General features: G+C 51.2%; 1 protein-coding gene across 1 annotated transcript in view; it reads right to left on the reverse strand.

The window, feature by feature from the left end:
- The window catches only part of CTDSPL2 (CTD small phosphatase like 2), a 31,493-nt gene that overhangs the window by 2,204 nt on the left and 11,051 nt on the right, over positions 1 to 18,238 (reverse strand). The window contains exons 2-12 of the mRNA XM_071568169.1: positions 12,328 to 12,536; positions 10,294 to 10,432; positions 8,922 to 9,071; positions 8,274 to 8,486; positions 5,858 to 5,936; positions 5,477 to 5,588; positions 4,555 to 4,641; positions 3,275 to 3,337; positions 3,102 to 3,181; positions 634 to 760; positions 269 to 364 (exon numbers count right to left, since the gene is read on the reverse strand). Of these exons, the coding sequence (XP_071424270.1) occupies positions 269 to 364; positions 634 to 760; positions 3,102 to 3,181; positions 3,275 to 3,337; positions 4,555 to 4,641; positions 5,477 to 5,588; positions 5,858 to 5,936; positions 8,274 to 8,486; positions 8,922 to 9,071; positions 10,294 to 10,432; positions 12,328 to 12,513 (1,332 nt within the window). The 5' untranslated portion in view covers positions 12,514 to 12,536. The remainder of the gene's footprint in view (positions 1 to 268; positions 365 to 633; positions 761 to 3,101; positions 3,182 to 3,274; positions 3,338 to 4,554; positions 4,642 to 5,476; positions 5,589 to 5,857; positions 5,937 to 8,273; positions 8,487 to 8,921; positions 9,072 to 10,293; positions 10,433 to 12,327; positions 12,537 to 18,238) is intronic.

The raw sequence follows: 18,238 nt of genomic DNA on the forward strand, positions 1-18,238 counted from the left end.
CCACAGATCCCCAATTCCCTTAGAAGTGATGTCCCAATCCCACAGCCCTTGATGTCCAGCACAGTCAGCAATGACAACAGTCCCCCCTTTGCCATGAACACGTCCCTGTGCCCACAGCACAGTCACACAGGGACACGTGGGACCTCCCTCAGCCTCAGAAGGGTGGTCAGACTCAAAACATCAGACTCAAAACCCACTAAAACACGTGAAAATACTTCAAAGAGCTCACCAACATTTTTGGGAAGAGCCACAGAAAGGAAACACTTACCAGCTCTACGAGTTTCTCCAGAAATGGAATCAATTTTAGGAGTTCGTTGTCATTTTTATCCATGAACCAGCTTTCTATAGGAATTCCATTGGAAAGCTAAGTTAAAAGAGGAGAAAACCATCAACACAAGATTCATACTTCATTCATTTACAAACATGACTTGTGGAATAGCATTTGGGGGAAAAATGTTTCCAAGCCAGAGTTCACTAATGTGTATTTTCCCCCAGTTTGGTTTGTCAGCCTCAATACCAATGCAAGGCCCAAACTGAGCTGAGAAGGGAACTCCAGCTGCTGCTCCCCTGGCCCCAAACTCCAGCAAGGAGCTGGAGGTTCCCCTCGGCCCCTGAGGCGTTTGCTGCCCTCACCTGGTAAGCAAAGGCTTGTGGTGAATTGTCAATGATGATGGTTTTGGAGAGGTCTCTGCCCAGGATGTTTAAATCCTTGATGTAATTCCCTTGCACACACACACAATGCTCACGGAAAAGTCGATGCCTGTCATTAAAGGAAAACACTAATTAATGAGGCCAATGGCAACATCCATGTTGCAGCAGGACCAGGTGACTCTGCCAAGCATCACCCAATTTTTCCCTGCTGATCTCCTCACCTCTTTTAGAGAATTGTGCTGTTTCCCATTCCCTTTAGAGCTTTTTTACTGGTCAAATGCCCAGTTTAGGTGATTTTGCACTAACCCAGCTCTGTGGGTGGGTGTTTGTATTTGAACAGCTCTTGCTTTCTGACTCCTGTCACAGGCTGACAAAGGGAGCCAAGACAACCCAGTGACGTGCCAGGTCCCAGGAGCTGCACAGGAGCCAATTTATTGGGGTTTGTCATCCCCCTGTTCTGTCCCAGCTCCACAGAACGGGCCCTGCCCGTGCCAGGGCACAGAGGATCACAGGGAATGTTTCCTTTTCTGTTACACCTCTGTTGGCAACTGACCTATTTCAGTTATTGTAGCTCAAAAAAAGCTTTAGGCCAAAACATCCCATCAACTCCTTCCTTTCCAATTAATCTGCTCCTCTGTAACTCATGACAGAAGAAATGGATGCATTGACTTGAAAGAGGCAGGTTAAAAAACCAGCAGGAATAAAACTCACATTTCATGGCATAACAACAGAATTACAAATTGTAACCCAGGCAGATGTGGGGTGGCCCAGCCCTGTGACAGTGCAGTCCCTTCCAGGCTGCTTGTATTTTTAACTGGAGTTTTCAGAAGCTGTACATAGTGTGCCTAATTCCACCCAGGAGCTGAGCTCCCAACGTTGCCATGGAGGGAAGGAGCTGCTGCCTCGGCATTTATATATAGAGGGTGAGTCAGAGAGTGAGGCCTGACAGGCACTGGGGCTGGGGCACAGCCAGGGCCATGGCACCCCTGGGCACAGCCACCACAGCCAGGGCCATGGCACCCCCTGGGCACAGCCACCACAGCCCAGGGTCATGGCACAGCTCCCACAGCCCTGCCCAGGGCCATGGCACAGCCACCACAGCCCTGCCCAGGGCCATGGCACCCCCTGGGCACAGCCACCACAGCCCTGCCCAGGGCCATGGCACCCCCTGGGCACAGCCACCACAGCCCAGGGCCATGGCACCCCCTGGGCACAGCCACCACAGCCAGGGCCATGGCACCCCCTGGGCACAGCCACCACAGCCAGGGCCATGGCACCCCCTGGGCACAGCCCCCACAGCCCTGCCCAGGGCCATGGCACCCCCTGGGCACAGCCACCACAGCCCTGCCCAGGGCCATGGCACCCCCTGGGCACAGCCACCACAGCCCAGGGCCATGGCACCCCCTGGGCACAGTCACCACAGCCCAGGGCCATGGCACAGCCACCACAGCCCTGCCCAGGCAGCACAGAACATCTCTGCACATTCCTCCTCCCTGGCTGGCTGTGTGTTTGGCTTTCCCCTGTCCTGACACAGCCCTGGGCCTGGAGAAGGGTCCAACACCTGGGATGCACACCCAGACTCATGTTCTGGAGGTGCCAGAGCCTCCCTGCCCACCATCCCACCTGGGTAACACAGCCAGGCTCAGGCATTCCAAGCACTGAGTGGATTCCCAAGTCTAGTTTACACAGAGGCAAGGAGGTCACCAGGCCCAGACTGGGATTCTGTGGAGGATGTCACATAAACCAAGCAGTAGGAGAAGTGTTCCTGGACAAAACTAGTGATAGTTTATCTTTTTTCAGGAAAATGAGTTGGGAGGTACCCACGCCACGGAGTGAAAACAATGGATAAAGGCACTGCCTTTCCTGGAGTGCACAAAGGAAATGCAGTTTCACTCAGAGTACACAACAACCTGATGCAGAGAAGGGCTCTGGGTATGGTCACACAGCTCTGCCCACCACCAGGCAGGTGTTTGCCCCCTGACCTGGGGCACCCTGGGAAGGGGATCCCTGGGCAGGAATCCCTTTGGGGTCAGCTCCCCCAGGGACAGTCCCCCTTCCATGTGAGTGAAACAGAATCTCACCCCATGGAATTTCTTTCTGCCTGAAGGAACTGGAAAAGACAATCACAACCCAACAAAGCTCAGTATTGAGAAATGAAAAACCAAACCAGCTCCAATATAAAGTCAACAGCCAAATTATTTTGTGACTGAGTAAGAACAAACAGCATCATGCTGATTGTAAAAGCCATACAAGTTGTAATTTATAATTAATAAATGCATTTTGCACAGTTTGAAGGTAATCTGATCCTCAGTTCACTTCCTTTATTTGCAGTGTGTATTCCAAAGCACATTCCAAAGCCCCAGAGGACATTTGCCATGGGCCAGCCCAAGAGAGGATGAGCAGGTGCAGGTTTTGTCCCCTGAGGGATGTTCACAACATTCTGGTTTTACCTGACCAGTTGCTTTTTGGGGTCCAGGATGTTCAATAACTTGTCTGCATACACCTTCTTAGAAGCAGTAAACAGAATGATCTGGGGATTGAAGGGGAGAAGGTGGTTACTGGAGATGCCAGTGTGTGGACATGATTTAAAAAAGCAATTCAAAGGTGGTGGCTAATTTCTTACCTCATAAATCTGAGACATACGTTCCAGGAACTCTCGGAAGAACGGCCTTAGCCGGACATAGACCTGCAGCAGAGAGGAAATCAGTGCCATTCAAACTGCCCCTGCCCTCACCCGCTGCCCCACGGGGGCACTTGGCACAGGGCAGGTCAGAATGAGCATTAAACAGAAAATATTAACTTCTACAATAACACCCAATTACACCAATATTCCATTACCCACAGCCTGAGCAGCTGCAAGTGAAGGTGTGAGATGGTAACATTGAGCTTAACAAACTTACTGAAAGACTGGATGAAATTGGAAATAATTTTAATAAAATATAAAGTTGGACAGCCCATAATTACAAAGGGAACTGGTTGCTCTGAGTGGACACCCTGACTTGGCTCTCAGCAGCAGGGCAGCACCAGTTCAAGCACTGGACACTGTGGGGCAGCACTGAACTAAACAATCATCTTAACCACCAACAATTACACCTGAACACAACCCAACCACTCCTGGTGCTGGGGGTGGCACAAGGGACGGGAAAAGGCTTTGGTTGTTCCCAAATCTCCATAAACTCCGACAGCACCAGCACAGAACTGCACACACAGAGCAATGATTCCCTCCAAGAGACACTGAGTCAGGAGATTTCTGCCTCTGATTTCACTCCAAATCCAGGATTTGGCTCCCAGGGAGGCACCCCTACAAACCTGCAGACCCTGGAGCACCTGGTGGGAACAGTCCCAGGCTCTGCCATGTCCCTGGGCCAACACTCAGGTACTGTCTGGGGTGTGCTGGACAGCCCTGGCTGTGACCTGAGCCCACAGTGACAACACAAGGGGTAAAAACAGCAGCCCAGGCTCTGCTTCCTGTTGTTTCTGGTTCAGATTGCCCACACAATCTTTGGGGAGGGGTACTGAGATATCCAGGGAGAGAAGGGAGGGTACTGAACTGCCTCATTGCAGGGGGATTTCAACCTCATCAGTGTTTTTAACAGCCAGTCAGGAACAGGCTTAAATTTCCCTTCACATCACAGTAAATGACCACAAGGATTTGTGGTACATGAACTGAATGATACCAGAGTAATATGTTGACACAACCAAGTGACCAGAGGGGGGAAAAGGGGAACAGTTTAAGTGAAAACAGGATTTTTTGCCAGATCTGACACCTGCAGTTCATCACCAGACAGGTGTAAGTTCATCACCAGGAGCTGCTTCTCTCTCTTCACACAAGATGAGAACAAATACACACCCCAAGGACTCCCACCTTAAACACAACAAAAACATTTCTGGTTTTCTATTTACCTGGTAAATGACATCTTGGAAAAGAACCGGAAAAGTGAGTGCAGCATCTTCTAATTCATTGAGACTACAGTGCACTAATGTTTCATCCTGTTAACCACAGACACAAAGGAAAGAAAAGATCATGAGAAGAATGCTGAAAATACAAGTTTTCTGCATTTTATGTTCATTTCAAGGCAGGTGTATTTAGTTTGGAAAATGTACTTTTTAAAATTGCTGTCAAGACTGAAGAAGAATTCTGAGAATGAATTAAACATTTTCCTACTCCTGCAGGTTGTTTTAAATGTCACCTGAATTTGTGTATTAGGGGTATAAGATTAATTTCTGTGGGCTCTCCTGCCATTCATTTCCAACTTGCATCTCCCAGTTTGAATAATCCACCCATTCACAGGATGACAGGACAGACCAACTGATGCTGCTCATAAAACCCTGACATCATTACCAGGGTCTGAGCAACTTTCAAACCAGAGAGACTAAAAGAAATCATGACAAATCTATTTTCTATGATTATTTGAAAAGTGCATTTGTGCCCTTAAAGAATAAGAATGTTCTAAGAACTAAAAGGCTTGTTCACCAATCCCAATGCAAGATACTTGTAACTGAATTTCCCTATTTATTCCATCTCATTATTTTCCCACTGAATTTAGGGAGACTTTGTGGGGACAGATAAGTCTTTGTTTAGGATGATTAAAAACTGTAATACTTTTTTCCAAAAGGATGTAAGTATTTGATAAATACAACAAGCATTCTATTCCTGCCAGTATTAATACTTTTTTAACTATTTTTAGTATTTTTGACTAAAAATACTATGATTTATGTAACATTCAAACAGTCTTTCTTTTTAAAGCAAACACAACTGATTTGTACAACAAGCAAAATAAGGGAAATGCTCCATTCCCCTGCTTTGGTTGATAAAGATATTTACCAAGTCTAGAACTAATGAGAACTCTGGTGTGCTTCTAGTTTTGAGTGGGAGAGCTGGCTTCCTGTTCAGCTGTTCTTCTGTTAGTGGGGGCACATGTTTGATGAAATAATATCTGAAAAAAACACAGATTTTGCTGTAAAAACCTACATTATTGAACTGCAATGCTGCGAGACAACTAAATATTTGAAATATTTAGGGCTGTACAGGAAATAAGTATTTTAAACTGAAATAAACCCCACAACAATATACAGTTATTTTTTTTAAAGTTAAGAGCTTTTGGAGCTCATTATCATAATATAAAAATGAAGCAATTTGGATATAAAAATCTTAATCCCCCCAGATGATCTATTCATTATTTTCAGTACAAACACTGGCACTTACGGATCAAAGACCTCCCAGTCCTCCTCATAGGTGGCCTCTGCATGAGCTGATGAGTAGCCACTGTCTGGAGATACTGGTGCTAAAATTCAACGAGAATGACCAAAACAAAAAATAAAACAAAAAACCACAAGAGCTGGTCTCATTAGTGCAGTTATCCAAAGTCTCCAAGTGCCCTTGAGACACGAGGCCAAGAGCAGCAGTGCAGTTCTGTCCCCAGCCCCACCTCCCCCAGCGGGCTCTCTGCTCAGGTCAGTCACCTCCCTGGCAGGGGCCCTCAAAGCCCACCCATCTCCCAGAGCTCTGAGGGGCTGGGCAGGGGTCAGGGAACTGTTAAGGATCTGATGCTGCCCATCCACAGAGAAACTGCATCTTATGGCTGCAACTTTTGTAAAGAAAGAGATGTATGATGAGTCCTTTGAAGCAAATGTGGAACATTTTTCAGGATTTGTGTGCAGGGTCTGTGTGTTTCCCATTCACCATGTGGTTCTGATACAAGATACCCAAACACAGCCCATTTCTCTGTGCAGACCAGCAGGCCCAGAGTGTGCATGTTCAGTGGGGGGTGCTCAATGTTCCTAAACATGCCTTTCTTCTGGAATCCTTGTTCCCACCTGTGGGAGTGCTCTGAGGCCACCTGAGTTCCCCCAGGAACGGGTCAGTCCTGCCCAAAGGGTGTCTGTGGTGACCCTCAGGGTGTGTGTGTGGGGGGCTCATGGCAGTGCCTGCAGCCCCAGGGTGTGCCATGGCAGCCCTGGCAGTGCCTGCAGCCCCAGCATGTGCCAGGGCAGCCCTGGCAGTGCCTGCAGCCCCAGGTGTGTGTGTGGCAGCCCTGGCAGTGCCTGCAGCCCCAGGGGGTGTGCCATGGCAGCCCTGGCAGTGCCTGCAGTCCCAGGGTGTGTGTGGGGAGCTCATGGCAGTCCCTGCAGCCCCAGGGTGTGTGTGGCAGCCCTGGCAGTGCCTGCAGCCCCAGGGGGTGTGCCATGGCAGCCCTGGCAGTGCCTGCAGCCCCAGGTGTGTGCCATGGCAGCCCTGGCAGTGCCTGCAGCCCCAGGGTGTATGTGGGGGACTCAGGGCAGTCCCTGCAGCCCCAGGTGTGTGTGTGGCAGCCCTGGCAGTCCCTGCAGCCCCAGGTGTGTGTGGGGAGCTCATGGCAGTGCCTGCAGCCCCAGGGGGTGTGCCATGGCAGCCCTGGCAGTGCCTGCAGCCCCAGGTGTGTGTGTGGCAGCCCTGGCAGTGCCTGCAGCCCCAGGGTGTGTGTGGGGGACTCAGGGCAGTCCCTGCAGCCCCAGGTGTGCCATGGCAGCCCTGGCAGTGCCTGCAGCCCCAGGGTGTATGTGGGGGACTCAGGGCAGTCCCTGCAGCCCCAGGTGTGTGTGTGGCAGCCCTGGCAGTGCCTGCAGCCCCAGGTGTGCCATGGCAGCCCTGGCAGTGTCTGCAGCCCCAGGGTGTGCCATGGCAGCCCTGGCAGTGCCTGCAGCCCCCGGGGGTGTGCCATGGCAGCCCTGGCAGTGCCTGCAGCCCCAGGGTGTATGTGGGGGACTCAGGGCAGTCCCTGCAGCCCCAGGTGTGTGTGTGGCAGCCCTGGCAGTGCCTGCAGCCCCAGGGTGTATGTGGGGGACTCAGGGCAGTCCCTGCAGCCCCAGGGGGTGTGCCATGGCAGCCCTGGCAGTGCCTGCAGCCCCAGGGTGTGTGCCATGGCAGCCCTGGCAGTGCCTGCAGCCCCAGATGTGCCATGGCAGCCCTGGCAGTCCCTGCAGCCCCAGGGTGTGTGTGGCAGCCCTGGCAGTCCCTGCAGCCCCAGGGTGTGTGTGGCAGCCCTGGCAGTGCCTGCAGCCCCCGGGGGTGTGCCATGGCAGCCCTGGCAGTGCCTGCAGCCCCAGGTGTGTGTGGGGAGCTCATGGCAGTGCCTGCAGCCCCAGGGGGTGTGCCATGGCAGCCCTGGCAGTGCCTGCAGCCCCAGGGGGTGTGCCATGGCAGCCCTGGCAGTACCTGCAGCCCCAGGGTGTGCCATGGCAGCCCTGGCAGTGCCTGCAGCCCCAGGGTGTATGTGGGGGACTCAGGGCAGTCCCTGCAGCCCCAGGTGTGTGTGTGGCAGCCCTGGCAGTACCTGCAGCCCCAGGTGTGTGTGCCATGGCAGCCCTGGCAGTGCCTGCAGCCCCAGGGTGTGTGTGGCAGCCCTGGCAGTGCCTGCAGCCCCAGGTGTGCCATGGCAGCCCTGGCAGTGCCTGCAGCCCCAGGTGTGTGTGGGGAGCTCATGGCAGTGTCTGCAGCCCCAGGGTGTGCCATGGCAGCCCTGGCAGTGCCTGCAGCCCCAGGGTGTACGTGGGGGACTCAGGGCAGTCCCTGCAGCCCCAGGTGTGCCATGGCAGCCCTGGCAGTGCCTGCAGCCCCCGGGGGTGCCAGGGCAGGGACATACCCGTGAGCGGGGGCAGGTCGCGCTCTCCGGGCTCCTCGGTGTCGCCCAGCGCGGCGGGCACGGCTCGCACCGGCACCGCCTGGCCCGGGAAGGCCGCGCCGTTGGCCGACGTCGCCGTGCTCGTGGTGATCTCATCCACCTGCTCCATGTCCAGCTGCTTCACAATCTCCTCGGCCTCCACAGCCTGGCCGGGAGAGTCCGAGCCCGACGTCCCTGGGAAGAGTCAGGAACAGTCGTCACCCCTGAGCTCCCAACACTCACCCACAGCACCCACCTCCAGCCACACCCAGGGAAGCTGCAGAGGAACTGAAGGATCTGCACTGATCCAGGTTACAAAAGAACCAAAACAAAGGCCATGACAAATGACTTTAAGATACATCTGGGACAAGGAGCTTAATCCATTTCTTTTCTTCTTTTTTTATCTTGTTACTGAAAGGTGCCCACAGAAATATTCCAGTGTTTATAAACTTCTTGCTTCCTTCATTAACAACCAACCCTCCCAAGAAGCACAGAGCCTTTTACCTGGCAGCAGTAACTCCTGGTCTGTAAATCAAAATGCAAAGTGTACTGCTGCTCAAAACAGCTACTTCATAACAAGTGTATCTCACTCCCAGCTTTAACATCACTGACTTTTTACCTAAGACTCACCATTTTTATTTGCTGGTGAAAAAAAATTGAAAACAGGAGAAAATATGGTTCCCAGTAACGTTGTCCGTGGGGGGCTGCCAGTGGTGGGGTTGTCTTCCAATTTTCCATTTTGCTTCACGTGCTGGTTTGTCATCTCATAACTCCCAGCTTCTGGAAGAGAAAAATTATGAGTTGTAACAGCACACTGCTGGTTTCAGTTGCATCCTGCTCTTTACTGTCAGCACTTGCACTGCAGGACTGATCCCTCTTGTTCATGGTTCACTTCTGTCCACAAGAGCCAGTAATTTTCTATGAGCATAAACCCAAAATGTTGAGTTTCAACACCATCAGAAGTTTAACACTCCAGATTAGGAACATTTCTTGTGTACATAAGTAATAGTGGATTAAATTCCTTCAATGGACTTGGTGGGAGACAGGCTGAGGCTGCTGTGCCCCTGGCAGAGCACTCTGGTGTCAGTGCCAGGGGCACTCCACTAGATGGAAGCAAGAGAAAGTGTCAGTGAACTCCCAAGGCTGAGCCTCCAAACTGCACCACCTCCAGTCCAGAGTTTGCCCATCTCCACATATGCACAAATCATGAATCAAAATATTGTTAGTTGTTATCACAGATAACAAAGAGCAGAATGAAATAAATCATCACAGTTTCCTTAGAAGTTTAAGGTATGGCATTTTAAAGCCAGATTTGGAACCACAGCTCATGTTCTGAATATCACTGACAATTTTCTCATGTCATTGTTAGAGATACTCAAGAATAGACAAATTTCAGAGAGAAGAGGGAATCTCCATCCTTACAGAGATAAAAACCTTGCCTGGACAAGGCTCTGAGCAGCCTGATCTGACTCCAGAGGCAGATCTCACCTGAGCTGGATCATCACTGCTGGGAGGGGAACAGGGGGACTGGTCCAGGTAACCTTTAAGAGTTCCTTTCTGATCCAAAGTTTCCCACAATTCTATGCCAGAAACCTGTCTGTATGTTTGACAAGTGCTTTCTGTATTGAGGACACCTGGTTACTTCCACAAAGGTCATGAGCTGGGAAGTCATAACCCACTTTTATTTGTGAGAAAATAGAAGAAGAGCTAAATCAAATAATTATCATTGACTTTTTAGAATAATAATATTTTAGAAGTTAAATTAGTTCCAAAATAGCTGATGATGATGCAAACTGTTCTTTCAGAGACACACAGGATGTGTCTGAGGAGGGATGCAAGTGTTGCTTGCAGTGCTGGAAATCCTGCCTTGCTGGGATTAGCTCAGCCTTGCCCTCACTGAAGTGAATCCAACCCCCCAGCAGCCTCCCCACTGCAGGAATGTCCCAGCTGGGAGATCCCTGGACCCCCATCCCCTGCAGGGCCCAGGCAGAGCATTCCCCACCTCCATTCATCTGACTTTTCCGCCGCACTCGGGAGAGCTGTTTGTGGGGCTTCTCTCCGCTCTGGGGGGTGGAGGAGATCAGGTTGTTGTCGATGTCCCGCTCAAGGCGACTCCTTTTGGTGGGGTTTTCTCTTTCTTCCTTAACAGAGAAAAGAGGGAAAGGGAAACAAACTGAACAGTGCCTTCTTTTTTCATGGGCCAGACCAGAGAGTGTCAGCTCCTGGGCACAGTTCACCAGAGATCCATGGACTGTTCCACTCCCAGAGGTGGGATAAGCAACTCGTGTCTGCCCAGCTGGGACTTCAAACGAGTTTAAACTGAATCAAGGGATGGGGAAAGACAACTCTGTGTGGAGCTGCTGGAGTAGAAAAACTATCTTTAGGTACTTGGACAGCCAATTTAGAAATATTCCAGTGCTGCAGAGCCCTGGAAACGCAGAGACAAAGCAACTAAAATTACCTGAAAGTTGATTTTCTGCCTGTTCAATGCACAGGAGTTACCTGCCCAACAATGCCCAGTGTGACAATCCTATCAGATAGGCCAGGGGAGAACTCAGCTGTTAAAAACCCAAGGATTCTCCTTAGCTGGAAGCAAGTGCCTGCTCCTCCCTGAGGCACTCATGGCAATGACACAGAACCAAATAGTTCCCCTATTTCCTGTGCATGGCTCTGTGTGCAGGCACATGTTTCTGACAGGTTTCTTCCCCTTTTCCCCCAAACACCTACTACAACTCAACAGCATGGCAATCTGAAATCTAAAGCATGATCATGGAGTCCACTGGAATGAGTGAGGCAAGGCAAACTTGTGGGTGAGAGGAGAGAAGAAGGGAAGGAAGTTCACAAAACCTTGGAGACAGGGGAAAGGAAAACCAGACCTATTCCCCTTATCTTAAAATTCCAGTGCAAGATGTTTTGCTTAGACCTGAGTGTTTGGTGCAATGGTTTTGCAGCCAAAATGGTGCATTCCTGAGCTCCAGTACTGATGGTGACTGTAAAATAGATCCACTGTCACTGTTTGATGAAAAGCAAACTGGAAGCAGATTTAACCATTGCTGAAATATTTCTTGGTTTGTACCTCTCTGTTTCCAGGACAGGTTTTCATGGTTTAAAGTGTTCTGAAATTCTATTCCACTCTACTTTTTACACTGCAATAATATATTGTTACTTTAAAACTATTTGAACTTCACCTTGTTACAAAATTATTGTTTCAACACTTTACTGCAAACCCCAGAAAACACTTCTGAATTTACATCAGATATATATTTATTTATCATGGAGCTGATCTGGGATACGTTTTAAATTAATTATGACCTCTTGGCTACTCTTTTTAAAATTCACAGTTACATAATGTCAGTATTTGAACTTCTGGGATGGGACCAGATGGGTTTTTTAAACTGGCCTCCATTTAGGGGACAAACCACAGGTCTCTGAAGCAATTGCAAGGTTACTTTCAGCCTATCAAAGTTTATACATATCTATATAAATATATATAACTCATCCTCAAATGTACACGTGACAGGTGTGCAGATTTCTCCCCAGACCAGGATGGGATTCCATGGTTGTCCCTGGATCTGATGCCTAAGCAGGGCAGTGCCCACTGCAGGAATCCCTGAGCAGCAATTCCATGACACTTGGATTTGTGAGGTTTGATCTTTATTGGCTGATTGGCTGCTAAACAATGTTGAATAAAATGCTAAAAACACTCAGCAAATTTATGCCTACAGACTGGCTTGGTTGCCAGTATTGGCAATTCCTTGAATTTGGATTCAAGGACTCTTTAAAACAGCAATTAAAAATCTACTAGATTTATTAGCCAACACTTTCACAAAGAAACACCAGGTAATAAATGTGATTTATTGGCCAGTTAAACACACCTACACCTGACTCCTGAAGGATTTCCAAGCCTGCCTTACCTGACCCAACTCTCAGGTATGTGTTGCCTTCACGTTTTGCTTCCACCACATCACTCATTCTCAGCAGAAATGGGTTTAAATGAAACTCAAGTGACTCTCCACTAAAGCCAAGCAGGCCTTACCTTGGGTGTGCTTCCTTTGATGAACTTTTTGATGGAGGACAGGAGCCCAGAGTCATTTTTCTGGGCCTTGCCCCCGCCCCCGGGGGGGGTCTCCTCCACCTCGGAGTGTTTCCGCTTGGCCCTCAGCGCCCGCTGCGGGTGCAGCTGCTTCGCCTGCTGAGAAGCTTTGCGCGTTCTCAGCCTCATCTTCACGGGCACCACATGGAAAGCTATAAAAGGAAAACCAGCAGTACTTAGTCATTGAAGAAATGCATGAAGCCTCAGCTGCTGAATTAAGGAGTTATGCAATGCTGGCAGAGCCGTGCCGAGCTCTCACATCACCCACAGCACAGGGAGCTGCTCGGGGGAAACCACAACACTGGCACAGGAACAAATGGGGATCACAGACCACGGGCACAGCCAACCAGCACATCAGGGAGTTTGGCACAGCCCTCCAACACAAGTGGCAGCAAGGAAAAATCTACCTGCTGGGAATCACAGAATCACTGAGGCTGGAAAAGCCCTCTGAGCTCCCCGAGTCCAGCCTGTGCCTGCTCACACCTGGCCAACAAGGATGGTGAAAGGACTGACTGTGTGGTGTGTGGTGTCTCCAGCCCCAAGAGACTGGACTGCAACCCAGGCAGTCCTTTCCACCCCGTGTTCCTCACCAGAGTTCATTTAAAGTCTCCACATTAAATCTGAGCTGAGGTATAAATTTACATTCGTGTCAAGTGCTCGCAGCAGGATCCAGGAGCCTGTGCACTCACTCAGTGCGGGTGAGGACAGAGAGTTCTGCAAAGGAACCCCAACTGAGCTTCACTAGGGCTGAGTTTGGGAATCACATCAGTCCTCATGGAGACTTGGGCAAAGGCAGGATTTATCAGAGTAGAGCAAAAGGCTATTCCAGGAATTGCACCCTATTTCTCTCCAGCCTTCTGATGGGCTGCTGCTATTGCCACTCCTGTGTCTCAGTCACTGTTCTCTGGGCTGGGGATGGAGCCCAGAGCTGGGCTGGTTGGAAGGGGACTCCTCATGTGCTTAAAATCATTCACATGATGGATCAGGAGCAGAAAAATGAAGCAGCAAGGAATCCATCTGAGATGTAATGCACAGAAACACTGGTAAGAAAGCAATTGGCCTTTCCCAGCTCAAGTCATGTAAGAAGCAGGTTTTTAAAGAAAATGATATGCTTATCACAACAGGAATCAGTGTCTGCCTTTTGTGTGTCCATTCAGTGTGGATCTGATTGCTGTATAGACACAATAAATAGAATATTTGACATATAAGTTGCCTTTCTGCAGTCCATTTAGTGCAGATCTGATTGCTGCACAGACAGAACAAACAATGTGTAACATTTAACATGTAAGTAATGTCACAACAGGTATGTTGTTTAGGGAAAGGCCCTGGGATGAGTCACAGCCAGAGAAATACTGATAATGTTCTTCAAAACCAGCCCAAACCCTGAACACAGCTGTGTCTGTTCCAAGGCAAAGCTCAACCTCACACAAAGGTGTTGCAGCTACACCTGCACAGCAGTCACAGCCTGCAGAGCTGGTGGGTTCTGGAGCTGGACAGGACACAGGTCCGAGGACAGAAGGAAGCTGAGAGTCCCGTGAGGCTCCACGCCCAGAGCAGTGGGCTCAGAGAGACCCCCACATGCTGGGGGCAAAGGTGGGCACTGCGGGTGTGAGGCCAAGGCCCAGGTGGGCCCTGTGGGACAGGCAGCTCCAACTGCAGGCCAGGATTCTGTGACCTCTGTGACCTGCCAGTGACATCACAGAGCCACCGAGGAGGGAAAAGCCCTCTAGGACCACTGAGCGAGTCCATGGAATCCAACTGTCCCCACCACTGCCATGGCCACACTAACCAAGTCCAAGTGCCCAAGTGCCACATCCACATGTTCTTTAAATTCCTCCATGGATGGGGCCCCCACCTGTTCCCTGGGCAGCTGTGCCAGGCTGGACAACTCCTTCCAGGAAAAATTTTCCCAATATCCCAACCTGCCCCTGCCCTGGCCCAGCCTGAGGCCGTGTCCTCTCCTCCTGTCCCTGTGCCCTGGAGCAGAGCCCGACCCCCTGTCCCAGCTCCCCCCTCCTGGCAGGGATTGCAGAGCCAGAAGGTGCCCCCTGAGCCTCCTTTGCTCCAGGCTCAGCCCCCCCAGCTCCCTCAGTTGCTCCTGCTGCTCCAGCCCCTTCCCAGCTCCACTCCCTGCCCTGGGCACCTCCAGCCCCTTCCCAGCTCCATTCCCTGCCCTGGGCACCTCCAGCCCCTTCCCAGCTCCATTCCCTGCCCTGGGCACCTCCAGCCCCTTCCCAGCTCCATTTCCTGCCCTGGGCACCTCCAGCCCCTTCCCAGCTCCATTCCCTACCCTGGGCACCTGCAGCCCCTTCCCAGCTCCATTCCCTGCCCTGGGCACCTCCAGCCCCTTCCCAGCTCCATTCCCTGCCCTGGGCACCTCCAGCCCCTTCCCAGCTCCATTCCCTACCCTGGACACCTGCAGCCCCTCAGTGTCTCCCCTGCCATGAGGGGCCCAGAGCTGCTCCAGGGCTGGAGGTGCCCCAGCAGTGCCAGCACAGGGACGGGCACTGCCCTGGGGCTGCCCCACACGGGTGTATTGGCCACACTAAACAAATGTGTGTAAAAAGGAGCTAGAACAGAGTGTTTAAACACTGAAGGGACACTCACACCAGACAAATTCCAATTTGAGAATCAAAATGTTACTTAAAATTTTCTGCAGCACAAGTTGCCTGATTGTTCTAGAACAAACATGTATTAGGCAGACAAAAGATGAACCCATTTAATACTTGTCAATGCCAAGTATGTGCAGCTACTGCTCAGAGCACTGAACTCCTGTGCAGGGCCCTGCCAGAGCCCTGTGCCTCACTGCACACCCCGGGCATCACACCCAGCGTTGGAAACAGCCCCCAGGGACTCAGCAACAGGTCCCTGCAATCCTCTCACAGCCAGGTTTGCTCTCCTGGTGCCTGCTCTCCTTGGCAGGCAGCTTTGACTCACAGCCGTGGTTCTCCCCTGCACCAAACACAAAGCAGCTCCAAAACTTCACACAGTCAAAGCCATCAAGTCCAAACGTGTAGGAGAATTCCCTTCCTCAGCTCTCCAGGATCTGGAGTGCCCCAGCAGGTGCCACCCCCGATGGCACAGCCAGGGATTGGGGACCTTGGCAGGGAGCTGTGCTGAGGGACCAACACTCCTGCAGGGGTGAGGAGAGAGAAATCCTTCCACAGTTACCATGAACCAGAAAAGGAGGGGAGGGAAAGGAAAAACCACGATCTTCAAAACAGAAATACTGGGAAAGAGGGACTGAATGGAATTGTCAATCAACAATTTGTGGGACAGGAAAATAAAATAAAAAAGCAGCAACTGAAGGAGCCATGGCTGCAATAAATTCCATTTTCCCGAGTCCACACATGAGTATGAGGCTCCCTACCCTGTGCATGCTGTTGTTATTCTGTGCCACAGGTACCCTGTACCTACAGGAAAGAAATTCCTGTGAATGACTCATATTTCAAACCAAGAGCACACCTGCAATCTGCAGTTAGGGGTGGCTTTTTCCCACCACATGACACTGCTGTTTCTGTTTTCCCCCAGACTATTAAAAGAGGAATTAGGTGAGGCACATCTAATTACAGGGTTTAGGGCTTTCTGATACAGGAAAAAGTTGAAGATGGTAAAAGAACAATAGACATGAACAATAGGAAGAGATAAGTGACAAGAAAAGTTAAATACAGTGTGGAAGGATTTCTCTCCATTCAGTTTGGCACTCAGGAATAACAGGGAACTGCCAGCACAGGAATCCATCCATTCCAAGCCTCCAGAGCATTCAGACAACACAGTGTAACTCAGTGACAGGAACACAGGAGGCAAAAGACTTGTAGTCATTTATCTGGCTTTTTTCCTGCAACATTTTTTACACAAAGGCAAGAAGGCGTTAAATGGTTTTTAACTTCTGGATTTTGAGCAAGAGCATCAGTGCAAGGTGTGGATCCAGAGGCACCTGTGACCAACACAGAGCTGTGACCTGTGCCCAGGTTTGGCAGCTGTGACAACCGGGGGGGTTGGATCTGAGGGAGTGGCAGGTCAGGGGCCCAGCCCAGCCCTCCCTGCTGAGCTGCCTGTGCTTTTCACACACTCCTGGATCTCTTGGCAGCTCCACTGACAGAGGAATCAAGAACAAATATTTTCTTCAGTTTGCTTTTAAACAAGTAATACCAAAGGTATTTTGTCAGCACATTTCATGCCTGTGATGTGACCCAGATTTCGGCATGAGGAACATCCCAAGGAGGGACGAGCTCCCTGGGCTGGCTGAGATCACTCACCCGGGGCTCGGGATGCTCTCAGGAAACACAGACCTGCTGCAGGGACCCCTGAGCCAGCACAGGGAAGGGACACGCTGGGCAGGGATTTGAGAGGAGCAATGTGGGCCAAAGAGAGGCCCCAGTGGAATCACCCACCTGTCTGGACTCAAATAAAGCCCCAGGAATGACTGGCAGACAAAGCCCTTCATCCCCACAGGCCCCAACGCACTCCACAAACTTCAAGGAAATGCTTTTTATTCATTCAAAGATGTTGAGACTTTTCCCCCAAAGACTCTTGGCCTTTCTTTATGTGACTTACTCTCCTTCCCTCGAAAATTACAGCAATTTCACGTTACTCCAGTGGATGTATTTAGTAACAATAGTTAGGAATTTTAATTATCAAAGGTGCAATGCAAATGCCAGCTCAAAACTGTTTTACTGAAAGCCCCTTTTCGGCTCCTCCCCATCCTCCAGGGCACTAAATCGTTTCCATCTGAAATAAAATCCTGCTTGAAATCCATGGCCTTCAGTGCCCTTGTTTGAATCCTGATCCCTCAGGACATCTACCTTGTGCTCACACACTCAGTTCTACTCTCCCAAAGTCTGAGCATCTCCCCTAAACCAAACAAGTCCTGCCAAAGACTCAGCCAAAGAACGACGGCGGCTTTTTAGAACTGGCCTCAACAGAAAGGAGATTTTCTGTTCCGCTGCCTTCCTGCTCCAGCCATCATATTTCTGTTTTGCTGCTGCTTTGCTAGTGAGGCTTTGTTTTGATTATACCAAATGCATTTGGAACTGAAAGTTTATTCCCTCCTGGCCAAGTTATTTTTCTCTTTGCAACTGAGGGCACGCGCTGGAAATGAGTTCAGGCTTTCCACACCACCCAAGGAATGAACCCCGAGAGCTGCCCAGTCATGGCAGAGCAAACCCCAAGCCAGCTGCCAGAGCAAGGCACTGCCTGCAGCCCCTGGTGTGCCAAGATGGGAATTCCACCGGTCCCCCTCAGGTCCTGGGGGCTCCCCCAGAGCTGGGGAAAGGGAACTCAGCAGTGCCCAAGTTTGAGAGGAGCAGGAACAGACTCCACAGCCCCAGCGCTGCCCCTGCCGGGACTCGGGGGGGCCCGGCTGTCCCGGGGCTCTGCACATCCAGTCCACTCTGCCAGGGAAGGGCCCGGCTGTCCCGGGGCTCTGCACATCCAGTCCACAGTGCTGGGGGGGGCCCGGCTGTCCCAGGGCTCTGCACATCCAGTCCACACTGCCAGGGGAGGGCCCGGCTGTCCCGGGGCTCTGCACATCCAGTCCACGCTGCCAGGGAAGGGCCCGGCTGTCCTGGGGCTCTCTGCACATCCAGTCCACTCTGCCAGGGGAGGGCCCGGCTGTCCTGGGGCTCTCTGCACATCCAGTCAACTCTGCCAGGGAAGGGCCCGGCTGTCCCGGGGCTCTGCACATCCAGTTCACACTGCCAGGGAAGGGCCCGGCTGTCCCGGGGCTCTGCACATCCAATCCACTCTGCCAGGGGGGCCCAGCTGTCCCGGGGCTCTCTGCACATCCAATGCACTCTGCCAGAGGAGGGCCCGGCTGTCCCAGGGCTCTGCACATCCAGTCCACACTGCCAGA

This window comes from Pithys albifrons, chromosome 13, assembly GCF_047495875.1.
Source record: "Pithys albifrons albifrons isolate INPA30051 chromosome 13, PitAlb_v1, whole genome shotgun sequence".
Lineage (NCBI taxonomy): Eukaryota > Metazoa > Chordata > Aves > Passeriformes > Thamnophilidae > Pithys > Pithys albifrons.